This window comes from Lissotriton vulgaris, chromosome 7, assembly GCF_964263255.1.
Source record: "Lissotriton vulgaris chromosome 7, aLisVul1.2, whole genome shotgun sequence".
Classification (NCBI taxonomy): Eukaryota; Metazoa; Chordata; class Amphibia; order Caudata; family Salamandridae; genus Lissotriton; species Lissotriton vulgaris.
In genome coordinates, this window is record NC_141695.1 from 13,674,646 (window position 1) to 13,692,329 (window position 17,684).

At 42.1% G+C, this 17,684-nt stretch overlaps 1 protein-coding gene across 2 annotated transcripts in view; it reads right to left on the reverse strand.

Moving 5' to 3' along the window:
- Window positions 1-3,378: 3,378 nt before the first annotated feature.
- LOC147700516 (uncharacterized) overlaps window positions 3,379-17,684 on the reverse strand; it is a 35,475-nt gene continuing 21,169 nt past the window's right edge. For both annotated transcript variants that reach the window (XM_086929679.1, XM_086929680.1), the window contains one exon: window positions 3,379-8,118. In XM_086929679.1, the coding sequence (XP_086785805.1) occupies window positions 5,898-7,178 (1,281 nt within the window). In that variant the 5' untranslated portion in view covers window positions 7,179-8,118 and the 3' untranslated portion in view covers window positions 3,379-5,897. The remainder of the gene's footprint in view (window positions 8,119-17,684) is intronic.

Here is a 17,684-nt window from a genome sequence, read left to right on the forward strand (position 1 = left end):
GTAAAGCCCACAGAAAAACATGAAATGGAGTGTCCTGATTAGAAAACTGGTCACACTCACAGGGTGGTGCATGCTCTGGTTTTCCCCACACAGGGAAACAGCCTAATGAATAGTGGATCAGGTTCATTCTAAATCTGGTTAATAAAAATCTATGCAAGGGTTTTGTGACAAATTGCAGGTATGGTTCCATAGAGGGGGAAGAGGACAAGACCAAATGTGCTCTTACTAATGGTTTGATGACTTCAGACTCCTCTCTCTAAACGTGTTCTCCCTGGAATTCCTTTTTGATCCATGCAATGTCCACTTTCCTAATATTTGAAGGTGTTGTATATAGGTCTGGTCTCCCGAGGGCAGTGAATGATGACTATGTATTTCAACCATAATATTTTCATTGCCCCCTCCATTGCAATCACATCTTTAAGAATGATGTGGTTTAAAGACAACTCTGTATTTAACCAGGTATTGGCCCAGAAAAGTAAAGGGGCCAATTTCAGTCCATCTGTGATATAGGGTAGGCCAACTTCTTCGTGTATGGAGTAGGTAGGTGTAGAATTTGGGACCGCTAAGATTCTTCTAATAAGCTTGTTTTCTACCCTCTGCATACTATCCAAGTTAGCATACCCCCACAGAGCTGCACCATATGAAGCAATGGAAACGCATTTACTTTTATAGACTTTTAACACAGCCTCCATTGGTTTAGCCCCCAATCTTTTCGTGAAGGCCATCAGGGCTGCTGTGGACCGGGCTAAAGAAATATTCTTGGCCTTAATCTGCGGGACCCAAGAGCCTTTCTCATCAAACAGGACCCCTAAATATGGGAAAACAGGGACCCTGGAGAGAACCTCACCCTTACAAGTAAAGGTTTTTGTGTGTAATTTGTTTTTCTGTGGGCCCACAATCATTGTATGTGATTTGGTTACATTGATTTTTAAGTCTAAGTTACCCATAAAAGAGCCAAATAGCTCCAGAAGGGTCTGTAGGCCAATGCCCGTACGTGCGATGAGAACGGCATCATCCGCATAAAGGAGAGCCGGAATCTGCTTCCCACCTACCCGCGGAACATCTGCATTGCCTGCTAACAGGGACTTCCCTAGGTCATTTATATAAATAGTAAATAAAAGCGGGGCCAAGATGCAACCTTGGCGGATCCCTTTCTTTGACCTGAAGCTGTCTGAGCATCGCCCTTCCCTGGTAACCCGGACCTTCGCAAAGAGCCCCTGGTGCAAACTTGCTATGAGTGCCACCAAGGAATCCTCAATGTCAAGCTCACGGAGTATAGCCCAGAGTTTGGACCTATTAACCAGGTCGAAAGCCGAGGAGAGGTCCATAAAGGCTAAATATAGCGAACCCTCCCCGGCCACTGTATACTTTGATATTAGGAGATGTAGGTTTGAGCATTGCTCTAGGGTTCCCCATTTCTCCCTGAAACCGTATTGTATCTCTGCGAGGCCCCCACAAAGCTCCAGGTTTGCTCTCAATTTAGTCAATAGTACTCTGCCCAAGATCTTGAAGGCAGAGTCTATTAAGGAAATTGGTCGGTAGCATCCCGGATCCTCCCTATCTCCTTTTTTAAAAATGGGCACTATGACAGATGTTGTCCAAGTTTCTGGGAAACATCCATCATTTGTCGCCCTAAAAACATTGGTGAGGACTTTGGACCAGGTAGTTGGGGCATATCTAAAAATGTCTACCGGGACTCCATCAGGGCCCGGAGCCTTATTTTTGGTGGAGTCCATTATAGCTTTGTACACCTCCTCCTCGTTGAACTCTACTACCGATAGCCCCATACCTAACCCCATGCCATTTTCATCCACAATGTCATTACTACCATATATATTTTTAAAATGGTCAACCCATTTCTCATCACTGATAATGTAATCGGAGATTGTGTTAATCTCTCCCGAGAAGAATTGGTTATTTATAATGTCCCAGAATCTCCTACTATTACGTAGAACATCCACATCAAGTAAATCATTCCAGGCATTATTTTTTATTGTGTTTTTTCTTGTTTTGATAACCAGCTTATATTCCAGTCTTAATTTGGAGATTAAAGTTTTATCCCTCGGCTTTGATTTAAGTGCATTTTTCAGGTCTCTATGGGCTCTAGAACAATTACTGTCAAACCATTTATGGAGCTTAGATGGCAGTCGGGATTGGGGAACTGTGAGTTCTTTAGCTGTTTGTGAGCAAATAAAATTAAACGCTAAAATAATTTCACTATTGGTGGCATTTTGGTCTAGACAGATACACATGGGTTCCTCTATCTTTGGAAGCAGGGAAGCCATAAAGGTTTCCTGGACCACCTTACCCCACTTGAGCCGTCTGCCCTGATCACTGGGCACCGTCGATGTGCAAGCCCTAGGAAAGCTCAGGTGTTTGCTCCATAAGTCACTTCAGTGAATCTGAGCAGATACTGGGTTGTGGTCACTATGTGGGGAGGCAATTACCTCATATGTTTTCACCTTAGAGGTTAAACCCTGAGAAATGAAAATAAAATCTATCACAGACCCACTTTCTGAGCCTTTGTAAGTGGGCAACGGTTCGCCACTACCTGTACTGTGGTGTTCAGACATGTTGAGGCTAGCAAGAAAAAATTCAAGCGCCCCCCCCCCCTTTGGTGTGAACAAAATGTAGGTTACCATTGTCAGTCTGACCCTCCGGAATGCCCAAATTACATTTTAAAACACATTTATGTGTTTTAAAATCGCCTAAAATTATGAGTTCGAAATTAGTGCGTGATTTATGACTGTAGTCGTTAAGGACGTTTTCCAGGTGATCCACGTGGGCTGAGTCTGTTTGTCTGACCCATGAGTTATAAAAATTTGTAACCACTAGGACGCGACCTGGTGAAATAGTCCACTCTATAATTAAAATATTTGGGGAACCAGACTCTAGTTGCTTAAACGTCCCTGCCAATTTAAGTGAAAAAAGCAGAACTAGCCCACCTTTGGCTCTTCCTGCACTGCTTGGTGTTGCTGGTATAGTAAAGCTTGAAAAGCCATCCATCCAGAAAGTTGGTGAGGTATCCCATGTTTCTTGGAGAGCAATTACATGGTTACTGGATAGAAAATCTATCCATGTGGGATCTAGTCTTTTGGCTCTGGTGCCCGCCACATTCCAGCTAAGGAACTGACATGGGATAACTTCCCCCTCCCCTAGTGAAACTAATGACGATGGCTGGGTAGATGTCGGTTGTCAGTCATTTTCGTCTAAGCCCACCAGGGGGGTAAAACTATTTGCCAGTACCAGGTTGGAATGTGATGTCCATGCTTTCTGGATTACTAACAGTACCCTAAAGGGATCAATGACACAGTGGTAATTTAAAGCCGATTTCCTACTTTTGAATATCACACAATTACTCACTACGAAAAGACAAAATATATTTATATATGTTTATTTCAACAGTCTCATCCTGTTCTTTAGAACATTAGTAATAATTACACAAAAAATAATAAGAATATCACTAATGAATGTCAGTAACAGCAAGAATAAAAAGAACATTTGGAACATGGTGGGAATGTCTTTGGCATCCTAACACCCTAAAGAAAACTTCTATGAGCTACACTATGCGAGCATCAATAAGTTACCATTTACTCACTTTGCCACTGGATTTAAGCTAGCCTGGCTGATGAGGGCTGTTAGCCCAAACCCAGTCCCAGGATGCTTGTTTCTGATCCAGGGAAGATCTGGCTAGGCAGTTCGGGCTGGACTGTTCCCATGAGGCACAGGGTCAGACTGATTTGCATATGGCCATGTCTGAACTGGGGAGGCAAAATAAGGTAAAGAACAATGATGATTCAACCCAGATGTGTGACTGGGGGTGAGTGTCTCAAAAGTTTCAGTGCTCCATCCATCATCTCCTTGTGTTTGCTTCATAGCGAAGCACTGTCAACCCTTGGGGTGTCTGGGCGCTGTGAATGCAACGTCAGAATAAAGGTCAGAAAGGAGCAGAGAGAGGCAAAATAAAGGTCAGAAAGGAGCACAAAAAAAAAAGAGTATAAATAAATGTCAGAAAGAGGCAAAATAAAGGTAAAAAATTAGCAGAAAGAGGCAAAATACTAGTCAGAAACTAGGAGAAAGAGGCTAAATAAAGGTCGGAACGAGCAGAAGAGGCACAATGGAGGGCAGGAGTGAGCAGAGAAGAGGCAGAACAATTAGCAGAAAACGAGCAGAGGAGGCAGAAAAACCTAAGACAGCAGAGGGCAAGCTGGACAGGAGGAGCTGGCATAAGGACCTGCTCAATGGGGTTGTACTGCGGCTTCCATTAAGTAGGTCCTGGGAGAGGGTGAGGCGTAGGGTGGCGGTAGAAGGGAAACGGCTGGAGGAGGGAAACAGCAGAAAGAGGAGGATCATTTACAGAAAGAGGCAAAAAGAACGTCATAAATGAGCAGAAAGAGGCAGTATAAAGGTCAGAAACGAGCAGAAAGAGGCAGAATAAAGGTCAGAAACAAGCAGAAAGAGTACTTTGCATCTAGATGTTTTGGATGCCTGGATGCAGAGAAGCTGTGGTTATTAGGCTTTGACTGGGAGAGAGAATAGCCTCGAAAGAAAAACACACATCAGCTTGACTCAGCTGCACTCCTTTCGGAATTGGCTCAATATGCACCTCTCAGCATAGGAATAAATGCGTCAGCGGTACGGCAGTATGGCAGGGCCTCTTACGGTAATCTGCGGTGTAGACCTCACTGCATAGGACCCCTGACCTTTACCCTACATTGGGGGGCTTTCCACCTAGTTTCGAACGTAATCGGTATGCACCACTACAACAAAAGTACTTCAATTCAGTCTACATTGTTTCCCTTATACATTTACTGTCTGACTTCATAACCTAGATGTCTCTGACTTGTGTCACCTTAGATGCTTTTCAAGGTCATTGTCTGGATGATTTGACACATCACAAACTCCTTGAAAGATAAGGACATGCAGTATATAGGCCACAGGTAGAAAAGCTAAATTCACGTAGTTGAGTCAAATGTCTGTGTATTACATCATATTTGGTAATTTTGTTACTAAGAAAAATCCATGATCTCTAAAGGGAGACATAAAGCTTCATATTTAAAATGAACTCTTAAAATTAGCATGAATCAACATAAATATAAAATTAATGTATACGTAAAATATTATGAAATATGTAAAAGAGCATGAAATGATGCAGAAAAATTTACACAAATGCTTCTTTTAAGCCTTTCATGTTTGAGGCGAAAAGATAAAGCACTGTATCGTATAAAATACATTAATGTAAAACAGTTACCATTGTGCCTGGCACTCATTGTTAGAGGTGTTGCAAAGAGATTTATTTCATATAGATTTTATTTTTTTATTAGCCATTTTGATCACAGTGGGACAATAGTCCTTTTTCTCCTGTAGAGGATTTTCTTACACTTAGAGTAAACTATTTCAAATGGAGGGATTTCCCAGGTGATTTTCCAGAAAAGAAAGTGAAGTGCATCATATCCATTTAACTTCATGTTCAATACACAGTCAGTAAGTACATGGCTTTCATGTGTTTGAACTATTATCTCAAAATGCTGTTGTGCAACCATCAAGAATTACATTGGACTAACCTCAATCGACTGGTTACTGAAGCTAAAGGTTTGAAAAATTACTCAACAAAGAACATGGCCAGTGTTGGTGATGGGTCTCTTCTCATGATGGATGTAGTGTGACAATGGTGTTGTCTTGATGAAAGATCTAGTACAACTGTTTCCATTTTGTGAAATTGATCGGATCAGACTTGAAAAATCAGGAATTAGTAATCTCTTCTGCCCAGATGCGTTGTCCGGTGAGTAGTGAGGCTTCATTTAATTCTGAACCTATTAACATATTCTTAGCATCTATATCATTTTTTCATCTGTGTACACTAATGTGTATTATAAAACTTGGTTTTTCTCAAATTCTTAGCATTGATAAGGTTTCTCGCTTATATGTCTCCTCTCATGCGCAGTAAGATTTCCCTTCTCACTGAACCTTTTCCCACATTCACAGCATTGATATGGTTTCTCGCCAGTGTGTGTTCTCTCGTGATCAGTGAGATTTCCTTTAGTGATGAAACTTTTCCCACATTCAATGCATTGATAAGGTTTCTCACCCGTATGTATCCTCTGATGATCCGTGAGACTTTTTTTCACACTGAACTTTTTCACACATTCAGTGCATTGATAAGGTTTCTCACCAGTGTGTGTCCTCTGGTGCTCAATGAGAATTCCTTTCCTACTGAAGCTTTTCCCACATTCTGAGCACTGATGAGGTTTCACACCTGTATGCATCCTCTCGTGTACAGTAAGAGTTCCTTTCGCCCTGAACCTTTTCCCACATTCACTACATCGATGTGGTTTCTCACCTGTGTGCCTTCTCTGGTGCATTATAAGATCTGTTTGCTGCATGAAGCATTTCTCGCATTCTGAGCACTCATATGGTTTCTCACCAGTGTGTGTCCTCTGGTGCATTATAAGCCCTGCTGTTGAAATGAATCTTTTCCCACATTCTGAACACGGATATGGTTTCTCACCTGTGTGAGTCCTCTGATGAATTGTAAGACATTCTTTTGAATAGAGTCTTTTACCACATTCTGAACATAGATATGGTTTCTCACCTGTATGTGTCCTCTGGTGAACCATAAGACATTGTTTCGAATAGAATCTTTTCCCACATTCACTGCATTGATGCGGTTTCTCACCTGTGTGTCTCCTCTGATGAATTGTAAGAGTTGAGTTTGTGCTGAAGCATTTCCAACATTCTAGGCATTCATAAGGCTTCTCATCTCTGTGTGTATTGTAATGAAAAACAAGAACTCTTCTCTGACTGAACATTTTTCCACATTTGAGACACTGATATGGTTTCTCACCTGTGTGTGTTCTCTGGTGAATAGTACACTTTTTCTTCACTCTGAACTCTTTTCCACGTTCTGAGCACTGATAAGGTTTCTTGCTTATGTGTGTCTTTTCATGGGCAGTAAAGTGATCCTCTCTACTGAGGCCTTGTCCACATTTTGAGAAATTATAAGGTTTCTCATCTGTGTGCAATCTCTGGTGATGAATAACACGTTCTTTCCTTTTGAACCCTTTTCCATATTCCAAGCACTGATAAAGAGTTTTTGCTGTATGTGTTCGGTGGTGCCTAATTAAAGTTTCCTTGTACCTGAAGCATTTTCCACATTCAGTGCATTGATAAGGTTTCATGTCTGTGTGTGTTCTCTGGTGGACAATAAGATTAGTTTTCTGACCAAAGTTTTTCCCACATTCAGAGCATGGATATGTTTTTACCCAGTGTGTTTTCTCTCTTGCATACTAAGGCTTGTTTCTGAGTGAAACTTTTGCTACAGCCATTGCATTCATAAGGGTTCTCACCAGTATGTTTTCTCTCACATCTAGTAAGATTTCCTTTGTGACGGCAGCTTTGATCACATGTAATGTAAAGGCTTTTTGCCCCTGTGCACTCCTTGATGTGAAGTTAAATGTATTTTCAGAATAAAACTTTTCAGTCAAAGGATTGATATAGTTTCTCTTTTGCATGCACTCTCTGGTGAACAGTAAGAGCATTTTTCAAATTAAAATGTTCCACATATTCGGTGCACTAATAAGCTTTCGCTCACAAATCCGTTCTTTGGTGATCAGGCATCGTTCCACATATGCATTTTTCACCTTCTTTATGTATGTACGGTTTTCGAGTGCATGCACTCTCTGGTGGATGTAGCTTAGGTTTCTCATCAGTATGGGTTGTCTGATATCGACTTCCACTGAAGTTGTATTCACATTCAGTCAATTAATTATGTTTAACCAAGGTATGCACTCTTTTGCTGACAGAAACAGTTTGTGAGACTGAACTTTTCCAGAATACACTGCTTGAGATTCATTATGCTCATTTTATCTGCAAATGTTAAAAAACATTTTTAACTATACATGTCTTAGGCGTGATAGCTATTGCAAGCATTTTTAACTTGACCAACGAATGGCCTTCAGTGTTCAGTTGTGTGTCTGATGTGTAAGATGTTATACTTTTGATTAGCTGGCACAGATAATTGTCAATGTCACTTTTTTGTGAATTAAGCTGCAACATTGTTAGTCTTCAGAAACCTCAACAGGATGTTAATTGTGGACTTTCAACACCCACATCCGCCACCTAAAAATTAAAAGGAGAATTGTAGTATTAGCTTTATTCGTACACACTGCATCATCTACATGACACAGGGTATTTCTCAGTAGCAGTATAAAGAGATATTTGTTTTTTCCATGTTGTTAATGATAAGGCATTGTATTCCTATGGATTCAGGATGCATGCATACCATACGTACTCAGTAGCACCCAGTCATTGAACTGCACAGAAGAAAGAAGTCCGGATTGCCATTTGCCACTCATGCCTGATATCCCCTGTGCTGCTGACCAACACCACACAGGTACCACAGCAACCTCACAACATCTGGCCATTGAACATGCGGTCCCTAAAAGACTAAACCCAAAACCCCAAATACTCCCATTTAGAGAAAATCTCGTACATCTGACAGGAAAACAGTGGCCTAGATGAATTGTTTGAGGAATTGGTCGCAAAGGACTGAGCACTATAAATGCTCTTGAGTAGTTTGCTCCTTGATCTGGAGTTCTGGACAACTAACCTCTGTAGCCACTTTGCCAATCAGTGAATATAGAACACAAATCTAGGGACTATCTCCCAAAAGAGGCATAGATAGCAGAAGGAACAAGCCTTGGCTGCGCCTATAGATCTCGCCTTTGTAAGGAATTAGCTGATTTTTCACCTTTAACAATTCTTGCTGCAGAAAACGAAAAAAACAGTACTGGCAAACCCAATATGTCTGGCTTTTTAACAGTGAAAGTGTTTGCTAACTGATGGCAGCATTATGTGCATTTCTGTGGGTTTATGGAAGGTCGAGTCAGTGAATGCAGAGGATGGGTCAGTGAGTGAATTGAGGTGGGTCAGAGGGAATGCTTACTGTAGGGAAGAGCGGGTGAGTAAAGGTAGGTGGAAAGGCCACACATTCCTACACAGTAAGCAAATATACATTCAGGCAACACTTACTTGGGCCCAATGAAACACATTTCATTGTGCCCAAGTAAGTAATATACTCAAGAACACCAAATTCTAGCATGCGCTGCATTCACCCACACACAGACAGACACACACATAGTGGGCACAGGATTCCGAAACTAACAGTTACCATTTGGATCACTGCCAAAAACGGATCCAACCTGCAAGAGTCTGGACCTGGGCTTGGAAGAAAACACAATACAGTAATAGGTGTTTAATTAATCAAAGGTAAATCCATCATTTGGTACTTAATGTCATAAAGATATCATATATTCCAGCAATTCGTCTACAGCGCCCACCAGCAGGACCCGGCAAATTCAAAGCCCAGTATCTCAAGCAGTTAGGAAAGTAATTTGTTTGTAGTTCTGTATGATGGAAACAAAGAATTTAATAGGAACAAAGCAAATCAGAACACTTCACTTGGAGAATTGTATATTATAAATATTTTTGCTGAAACCAATTTTCACACATTGATTAAACGCTATATAGTTTTTTTCAATAAAACTGCACGTTAGTGGTAACGTTGGAAGCCATTTCAATGGAAAATAGGATGTCAGTAAATGACAGAGCGCTACCACGACATGCTTTAGTAATATACATATTAAAAGTGTGAGTTTTAAAACATAAACTGAGAAACATTCCTGTCTCTGCTATGATGACATGTATTAAGAGGTAAGTCAGGCGTCATGAATACCCTCCATGTGGACCAGATTCTTAATATACTTGGAGCAAAAGTTTAGTCTATTAAATCAAACAAAAGAGTATTTTGAACAGCAGAAATGCTGAACTCCTATATTTGAATGTGCTCTTTTATATATATATATGACAATGAAGAAAAAGGTGACTGTAAAACAAAATATTTGCCATGGATCACACAATTTGAGACCAGTTTACGGGTCAAGCACATTACTGTTAGGTCGAGTAATTACTAAAGTCACTAGACTTGCAGGTCTGGTAACATTTTTATTATTTTTCAAGGCCTGTTTTTTCTTTTAAGAAAAACAGGCTGCTTTGTAAAAAAGCATTGGCAAAGCCAACCAGTCTCTCTTATGGAAGAGCTATTGTCTTCGCCAATGTGTTTTAGCCACGTTGTACATCAGTGTGGCTGATGTTCAGCATGGCTAAAAGTTAGTGGCGCAGTTGAGAGTGAGGTGCAGTGTCATAAAGTGGAATGGCCAAGAGTAGAGTGCCATGGAGTGAAGAGTCATAGAGTGTTGTGTATTGGAGTGGCACAGAGTGGAGTTGTGTAGAGTGGAGTGGCGTAGACTGCTATAAAGTGCATTGGCATGGAGTGCTGCAGAGTATGGTGGCACAGAGTGCAGTGGCGTACAGTGCAGTGATATACAATGCAGCATCATAGAATGCAGTGGCTAGATTAGAGCGTTCCATAGTGGAGTGGAGTGGTGCAGATTAGAGTGGCGTAGAGTGCAGTGGCATAGAGTGGTGCAGAGCACAGTGGCATAGAGTGGTACAGAGTAGCTGCAGTGGTATGGAGTGCAGTGGCTTAAAGTGGTGTTCTGCAGAGTGCAATGGCATAGGGTGGAATGATGCAGAATAGAGTGCTTTAGAGTAAAGTGGCAAAGAGTGCATTGGCATTGAATGTAGAAGCGCAGAGTAGCGTGTGGTAGAGGTCAGCGGCTAAAAGTACAGTGTTGCAGAGTAGAGTGTTGTAAAGTGCAGTGGTGTAAAGTGGCCTAGAGTGCAGTAGTGTGCAGTAGAGTCGTTTAGAGTAGCGTAGAGTTCAGTGACTTTGAGTACAGAACTGCAGAGTAGTGCAGTTGCGTAGAGTACAGTGGAGTGTCACTGAGTAGAGTGGACTGGTGTAGGGTATATTGACAGTGTTTTAGAGTGTAGTGGCATAGAGTGCAGCGGCATAGAGTTTAGTGGTGTACAATGCAGTATGTTAGAATGCAGTAGCATAGATTAGAATGCTGTATAGTATAGTGCGGTGCCTTAGAGTGCAGTGGTGTAGAGTAGATAAGTGCAGGCTAGAGTAGAGTAGATTGGTGCAGAGTTGAGTACCATAGAGGAATGCAGTGGCATAAAGTGCAGTGGTGTAGAGTAGATTGTTTCAGAGTAGAGTAAAGTGGCATAGAGTGGAGTGGTGTGGATAGAATGAAGTGGCATACAGGGGAGTGATGCAGGATAGCGTGCAGGTGCATAGAATATAGTGGCATAAAGTAATGGCGTGAAGCGGTGTAGAATGCAGTGGTTCAGAGTGTATTAGAGTGGCGTATAGTGTATTAGCATAGAGTTCAGGTGCGTGGAGTAGACTGCATTGGTGTTGAGTGTATTGGCATAGAGTGCTGTGGTGTAGAGTGCATTGTTGCAGAGTGGCGTAGTGTGGTGAAGAGTAGAGTGGAGTTGTGCACAAGAGAGTAGAGTGGCTTAGACTGGAGGGGGAACAGCCTTTACAACGCGGGCAGTACCACGCGTTACCATTACAACGCTGCTATTACAACGCAAGTCGTTACAACGACTTGCGCTGGAGGGCGCTGTTGGATAGGGAATAGTTTAATTTTCTATTACAACACCTTCCCTACTGTAACGTGGGCTGGAGTTGGAATAGAAAATTAAACTATTCCACTATCCAGCGCTTACAGCGCAAGTCGTTGTAACGACTTGTGTTGTAAAAACAGCGTTGTCATGGCACGCGTGGTAAAAGCCCGCGTTGTAATGTCATACAACTGACTGGAGTGGTGCAGAGTAGAGTGGTGTGGAGTGCACAGTGGAATGTACAAGGGGCAAAAGAATCTGCAAATTTTCATAAATTACATGGTTCTGTAGCCCTTACTGAGTCTTGATGCTAATTACAGATTGAGGATTATTCTTTTCTGGAGTCAACGTGGCATATCGACATTTGTGTTTGGTATTGATTAGTAATTGTTTATTATTTAATTATATTGGTTAATAGTATGACTAGAACATAACTGACTAATATCTGATATGAGTTTTGTGATTAGATTACTTTTTTTTAATAAGAATTAAACATTGAAACATCTAAAATCATGTAAAAAATCCTTTGCTGGGGTGTCCCTTTCCCACAATGGAAGCACACTCCCTTAGGAGCACTGTTCCCTATATGGTGTGCAAACACACACGCACCAATGCTTCTCCAAGCGTGCAGTGCCTATTTTGAAGGGCGCACACAGAACATCCTGCGAGAGACTGTTCGCACCGCAGCTTTTAAAAAGCAAGCAGCACAAAAATGTGTCATTTACCTGTAAAGGGAAGCTGAGGAAGAGACCACCGTGAAGAGGAGAACAAAAGTTCCCTCTTACACGGCAGCCTGTGGGTGTCATAGGTCACAGCCCAAGCTCAGTAGCAAGTGACTTCTGAGCTTGCTGCATGCCATTGGTAATAGAGTGCGTCTGGGAGCAGATTATGTGCATTTTTAAGGTATTCATGTTAATTGCAGCACTGTGTGAGTGCTGCGAATAACAAATACTTTCACAAATGCTTACAATATGCCCACAGCTGCGCTCTATTAACAAAAGACATGCAGCAAGTCCAGGAGCACGGCGTGTACTTTCAGAATCACATATATATATATTAGTGATTCTGAAAGCGCACGCCGTGTGCACTACATTGCAACAGAAGGACAGCACCTCTGACTTGCTATTACGTGTCTGTACATTTTTCCAGACACCATACATTCAAGCTACTTCCATGGTACTGTATATTCTGCAGAGTGATTACAAGGGCAGGGGGAGAGAATCTGGTGTCAGAAGTGGATTACCGCTTCCGGACTGTTCTTGTTAGCTTTGGACTACATTGCCCTTGAAATCAAATCTCCAGATAACCAAACATGTCAAGCTAACAGAGCCGAATTTGACGCCACTTTTATTCTGGCTTGCAGAATTGAGTGTTGTGTTGTGACCTGCTCTTTCTGGGGCAAATCCCAGCCCCTGTAGGAAAAGGTAGCTTGAATAAAGCCACAGAATGCTATTTTTAAACTTGTGCTGCAGAGACCAGGTGGATCAACCACTACAACAGGACTGATTTCAAGCAAAGCCTGCAGTAAAAGCAAATATTGGATCACACACTTCCTGTAAGGCTTTGTGAGAAAAGCTACATTTTCTACTTTAATCCCCGTTTACATTCTCTTTTTACTTTTTGAAAGATCTGTTTAAATAGCAATTTTTTTAGGATTCAAAAAACAGTATTCAAAGGTCTTTCTTTTTTTCTGCATCTCTCAGATTTATGGTTTGTGTTTAGCTTTCCATTCGAACATATGTTGGGACAGGCGGCGCAGTTTCCCCCTGTGCCGCGGGGGAATTAGAAGGGATTAGAGAAGTTAAAAGTCAAGCCGTTCTTGTGCGTTTTTGGGAGGTTAATCACAAATTCCACCTCTTTGTTTCCTTCTTGACAAGCTCTGAACTATAGTTTGATGCTTGCGGGACCTTGATAGCTGCATGCCATTTGGTATCCTTCAGGTCCTCATATCTTTCATAAAACGTGCACGAGCTGTCGTCATATGTTGACCCAGCTGAAAATATCTTCACTTGGACTGGTGTTTTGTTGAAATTGTGTCAGCATCTATACATCTGAATAGTTTCATGATGACATTTGTTCAAACACCTAAAGACGTTTTAAGAATAGCTTACTGTTATCCTTTTCCTCACCATCACTTTTCTGTTGCCTTTGTGTTCTACTTGGTCAATGCAACAAGCTGAGGCTGAGAAGAGCTCCGCAAAGCCGGAAAGCTGTCAGACGTAGTCCTGGTGAAGCCGTTGACTTTTCCTAGGAAAGCTCAGAGAGGTAGAAATTAAAATAATTATGCCCAACTAAGGTCTCTCGCTGGCTCAGGACTCTTGGCACCTTGGCCTGGTAAAGATTTCTTCATTCAGGATTAAATTACTTAACTGGAGCTCGCTTCCCCCAGCACGGCAAGACTGCAAGCTGTAGCACATCAGGGCTCCACAAGCCCTTACTGCTCCATGAAGTTCTGTTAAAACGGATTTGCTGCTGCGGAAATGTTCGAGCTGGAGCAATCTGAATCTTTGACCAGCAGCAATTCACCTTTGTCAGAATCACTTGGCAGGTATGTCCCAGTCCTCCAGAAGTCTTTGGAGCCTAAAGGTTTTTAAGTCCCAGGTTTCTCATGATGTTAGGAGGAGAACACTTTGACACAGTCGGCAGTCCCAGGACCTCAGGAAGAGCAGTTGGGGGTCAAGACACTTCAGCAGAAGCCACCAGCAGGGTCCAGGGCAGGTTCTGTTGGAACTGGTCAGTTGGGTTCTTCAGCAAAAGGCGCTTTTAGCAGCTTGTTGCTCTCTGTAGCCAAATAGGCCAGCCAACTGACTCTTAGAGTCCACTTCTTTGTCCTTGGGTACAAGCTGCAGTAGGTCCAGCTTCTCTGGTTTCCTCACATTTCTCAACAGCCGGTACAGTCCTTCCTCTGTCTTCCATGGGTACAGGAGTACTCGAAGCAGGTGCCCAGTGGTGCCACATTTTTTCCTGGCAGTAGCCTGGGGAAGACTCCTGGCCCCTTCTTATCAAATAGGGAAAATCTTCCAAGGGATAAACCTACCCACATTTGCAGCAGCTCTATTGTGTCCTCCAGCAAACAATCCCAAATACCCCTTGCTCCCAAAACCAAGATGGCAGAATCTTTCTTCCCTTGTGCAGAGCTCCTGCAGAGAGTTGTGGCCAGAGAAATGGGCAGTCACCTCCACTCTGGTCACTCTGAAAATGATATTGGGGACAGGTTCCCTCCCTCTGGGATTGATACCCAACCGACTAGTGGGACAAAGGCTTGGTGTCAATGAACAATTGCCTCTAACAATGGAGGCCACTTTGAGGTTAAGTAAGTTCCTGGGCCCTGCCCCTGGGTGATCCGGTCCAGAGGGCACAACACCTCCCTACACACAAGGATTTTTGTCTCTGTTCTGGGAGCAGTATTTCACAGCTTTATTGATGTGACAGTGGAAGGTAACCAAATGGGCTTCTAGAGTTATTTGACAGCAGAGTTAACTTTTCTAGAAGTACCATTTCTTTAATAGTTAAATTCAGTTTACCATTAAGTTGGTTTTAAAATAACTATTAAAATGAACCCTTGTAGTATATTTTTAGGTGTTTCTTAGTTGAAATAGTCATTTCTAAGTGTAATAATGTAATCCAATTTTTTTTTGGAATAGCCAATGTTGCTGCAGTGAAACAAGAGTTGTAGGCGCTTTTCACTGTAAAGAAATGATTAGGACGCATATGCTACGTGCCCCGGTTGTTTTGCACTGCATGATATTACGACGCGGTCATGACAACGACCGCATTGTAACCACGCATGCCATTACTCTGCAAGTCAGAACACCGACTTGCTCTAAAGGGGGCGCTGGATGTTGGAATAGTATAATTTAATAATCCCATTCCAGTCTATACAACGGTGTTGAATTTTAAACCCAGCACCTTCTGACTACTAAAGTCGTTGTTCCAACTTGCGGAGTAAAGGCAGGCGATGTAACAACGCGGGTGTTGTAATGGTATGCGGTATCCCGGTTTCGTGGCGAACGATGTTTACCGTTTCAAACTACTTTAACATGTCCTAGTTCTAATTACCATGTGCCACCTTAGGGTCGGTAAGGCCTACATAGGGGGTGACCAATTGTTATTTAAATGGAATATTTAGGCATGTCAAATGGGGTTATTTTGAGCGATTTGGTTTGCAGTTTAAACTGAAACTGGCAGGTTACAATGGTAGGACTGCAGTCATGTTTGCACTGTAGGGGTGGACGAGTGAGTGCTGCAGTCCACTAGTGACATTTAACTTACATGCCCTGGGTACTATATTCTAGTTAAATATCCCAATTAAGAGTTTAACAAATGTCAACATGTTATAAGTATCACAGTACCGAGGTCTGGTTGCAGACTCCCAGTGAGTCAAAACACCAGCACGAAAAACTAGTAAAAAATGAGAGTGACTAAACAAACAGAGACCAGCCCAAAAATTAGACTACAGTAAACCACACTATTCACAGCTGTCAGATGTGGATGGCATGCTCACTAAAAGCATTTGGAAACAATATTACACTACTAGGAAGCTACATTAAAGCTTGGATGGACCAGAACCAGCTCAAATTAAATCCGGGTAAAACGGAACTAGTCCTGACAGGTGAAAGCAGTAAGTATTGGGGCCCGCATTACTGGCCTTCTGAACTAGGTCAAGCTCCAATACCTTCCCTGTCAGCCAAAACACTTGGAGTCACCGTGGACCGAGACCTGTCCCTTAAAACTCAAGTTGGTCAAGTGGTCTCCAAGTGTTTTTTCCAACTGAAGAAAATCCGGAAGGTACGCCGCCTGCTTACACCAGATGCACTCACCCAGGTGGTTATTTCTACTGTACTGCCCCATCTGGACTACGCAAATGCCATCTACATAGGTCTTCCCAACTACCTAACTAAGCGACTCCAGATGGCACAGAACCATGCCGCAAGGCTAATTCTGAACCAACCTAGGCGTCAGGCAGCCACCCCCCTCCTTAGGAAACTACACTGGCTCCCTGTGGTCCAGCGATGTGCCTTCAAAACTGGTTGCATAATCTTCAAGTCCCTTTACTGTAAAAGCCCACTATTCATCAACAACCTGATTTCCAAGTACACCCCGTCCCGCAACCTACGCTCACTCCACCAGAACCTCCTGCAGTCGCCTTCCTTCAACCTAAAGCGTGCAGGAGGTCGTAGGTTTGCTACCCTTGCTTCCCGCTTGTGGAACTCTCTCCCTATGGAGACCCGGAATTGTCAAGATCTCCTCTCCTTCCGGAAAGCCTTGAAGACCTGGCTATTCAGACAAGCATTTTCATAAACCCTCTTCCCTCTATGTTCATGTTATTGCTGATCACAGCGCCAAGCAACCAAATCGGTGTTAGTGCGCTCTAGAAATATTTTTATAACATAACATAACATAACATAACATAACTAAAACGTATGGAGTATAGGTAGGCTTCCCTGTTTTCAGTTTCTATTTTGGGTAAATTCTGGTGGTGTTTTGTCAGTGTTTTCCAGTGATTTCAATACCTGAAAAAAACAGTGCTTTTCAGTGATTTCAAATTTTCGCGCCATAAAAAACAACTGAAACGGTGTTTTGCCGGTGTTTATGAAACGCTTTGCTTTTATGATTGCTTTTTCAATTGTTTTTCAGAAATTGTATACTGCTCTACATTTCAGAAGCTTAATAAAGTCATGAAATACTTTCCATTGTTCTTTGATTCTGCAGCTCAGATTTAACAAGCATTTGCAATGCAATAGTTTTCGCATTTATGCGAGTTTAAGCTATTGGCATTGTAAAACGCAAACAAAAATAAAAGGCATTGTTATTTGCAATGTGAATAGCTCAAACTGCTTAAATGCAAGACCTATTGCATTGTAAAGGCTTGTTTTAAATGGAAGCGTGCATTGGTCACTCAGCAAGTGTTTGTCAAATATACGTAGAGAACTTTTTTAAATGCTATTATGAAATTGCAATGTGGCTGAAGGGGCATATGCAAGTCAAAAAAATGGGGTTAAAAAAAGACTTCCTCTAGCAAAAAAAAGTTATGAGTATTACAGGCACACAATGTAATACATTAGCTTCATCCGCCGCCATTTAAGCCTCACCTAGCTATCGAATAGGGTTACATGACGCCATTGCCATCAGAAGCTTATTTAGGCGCA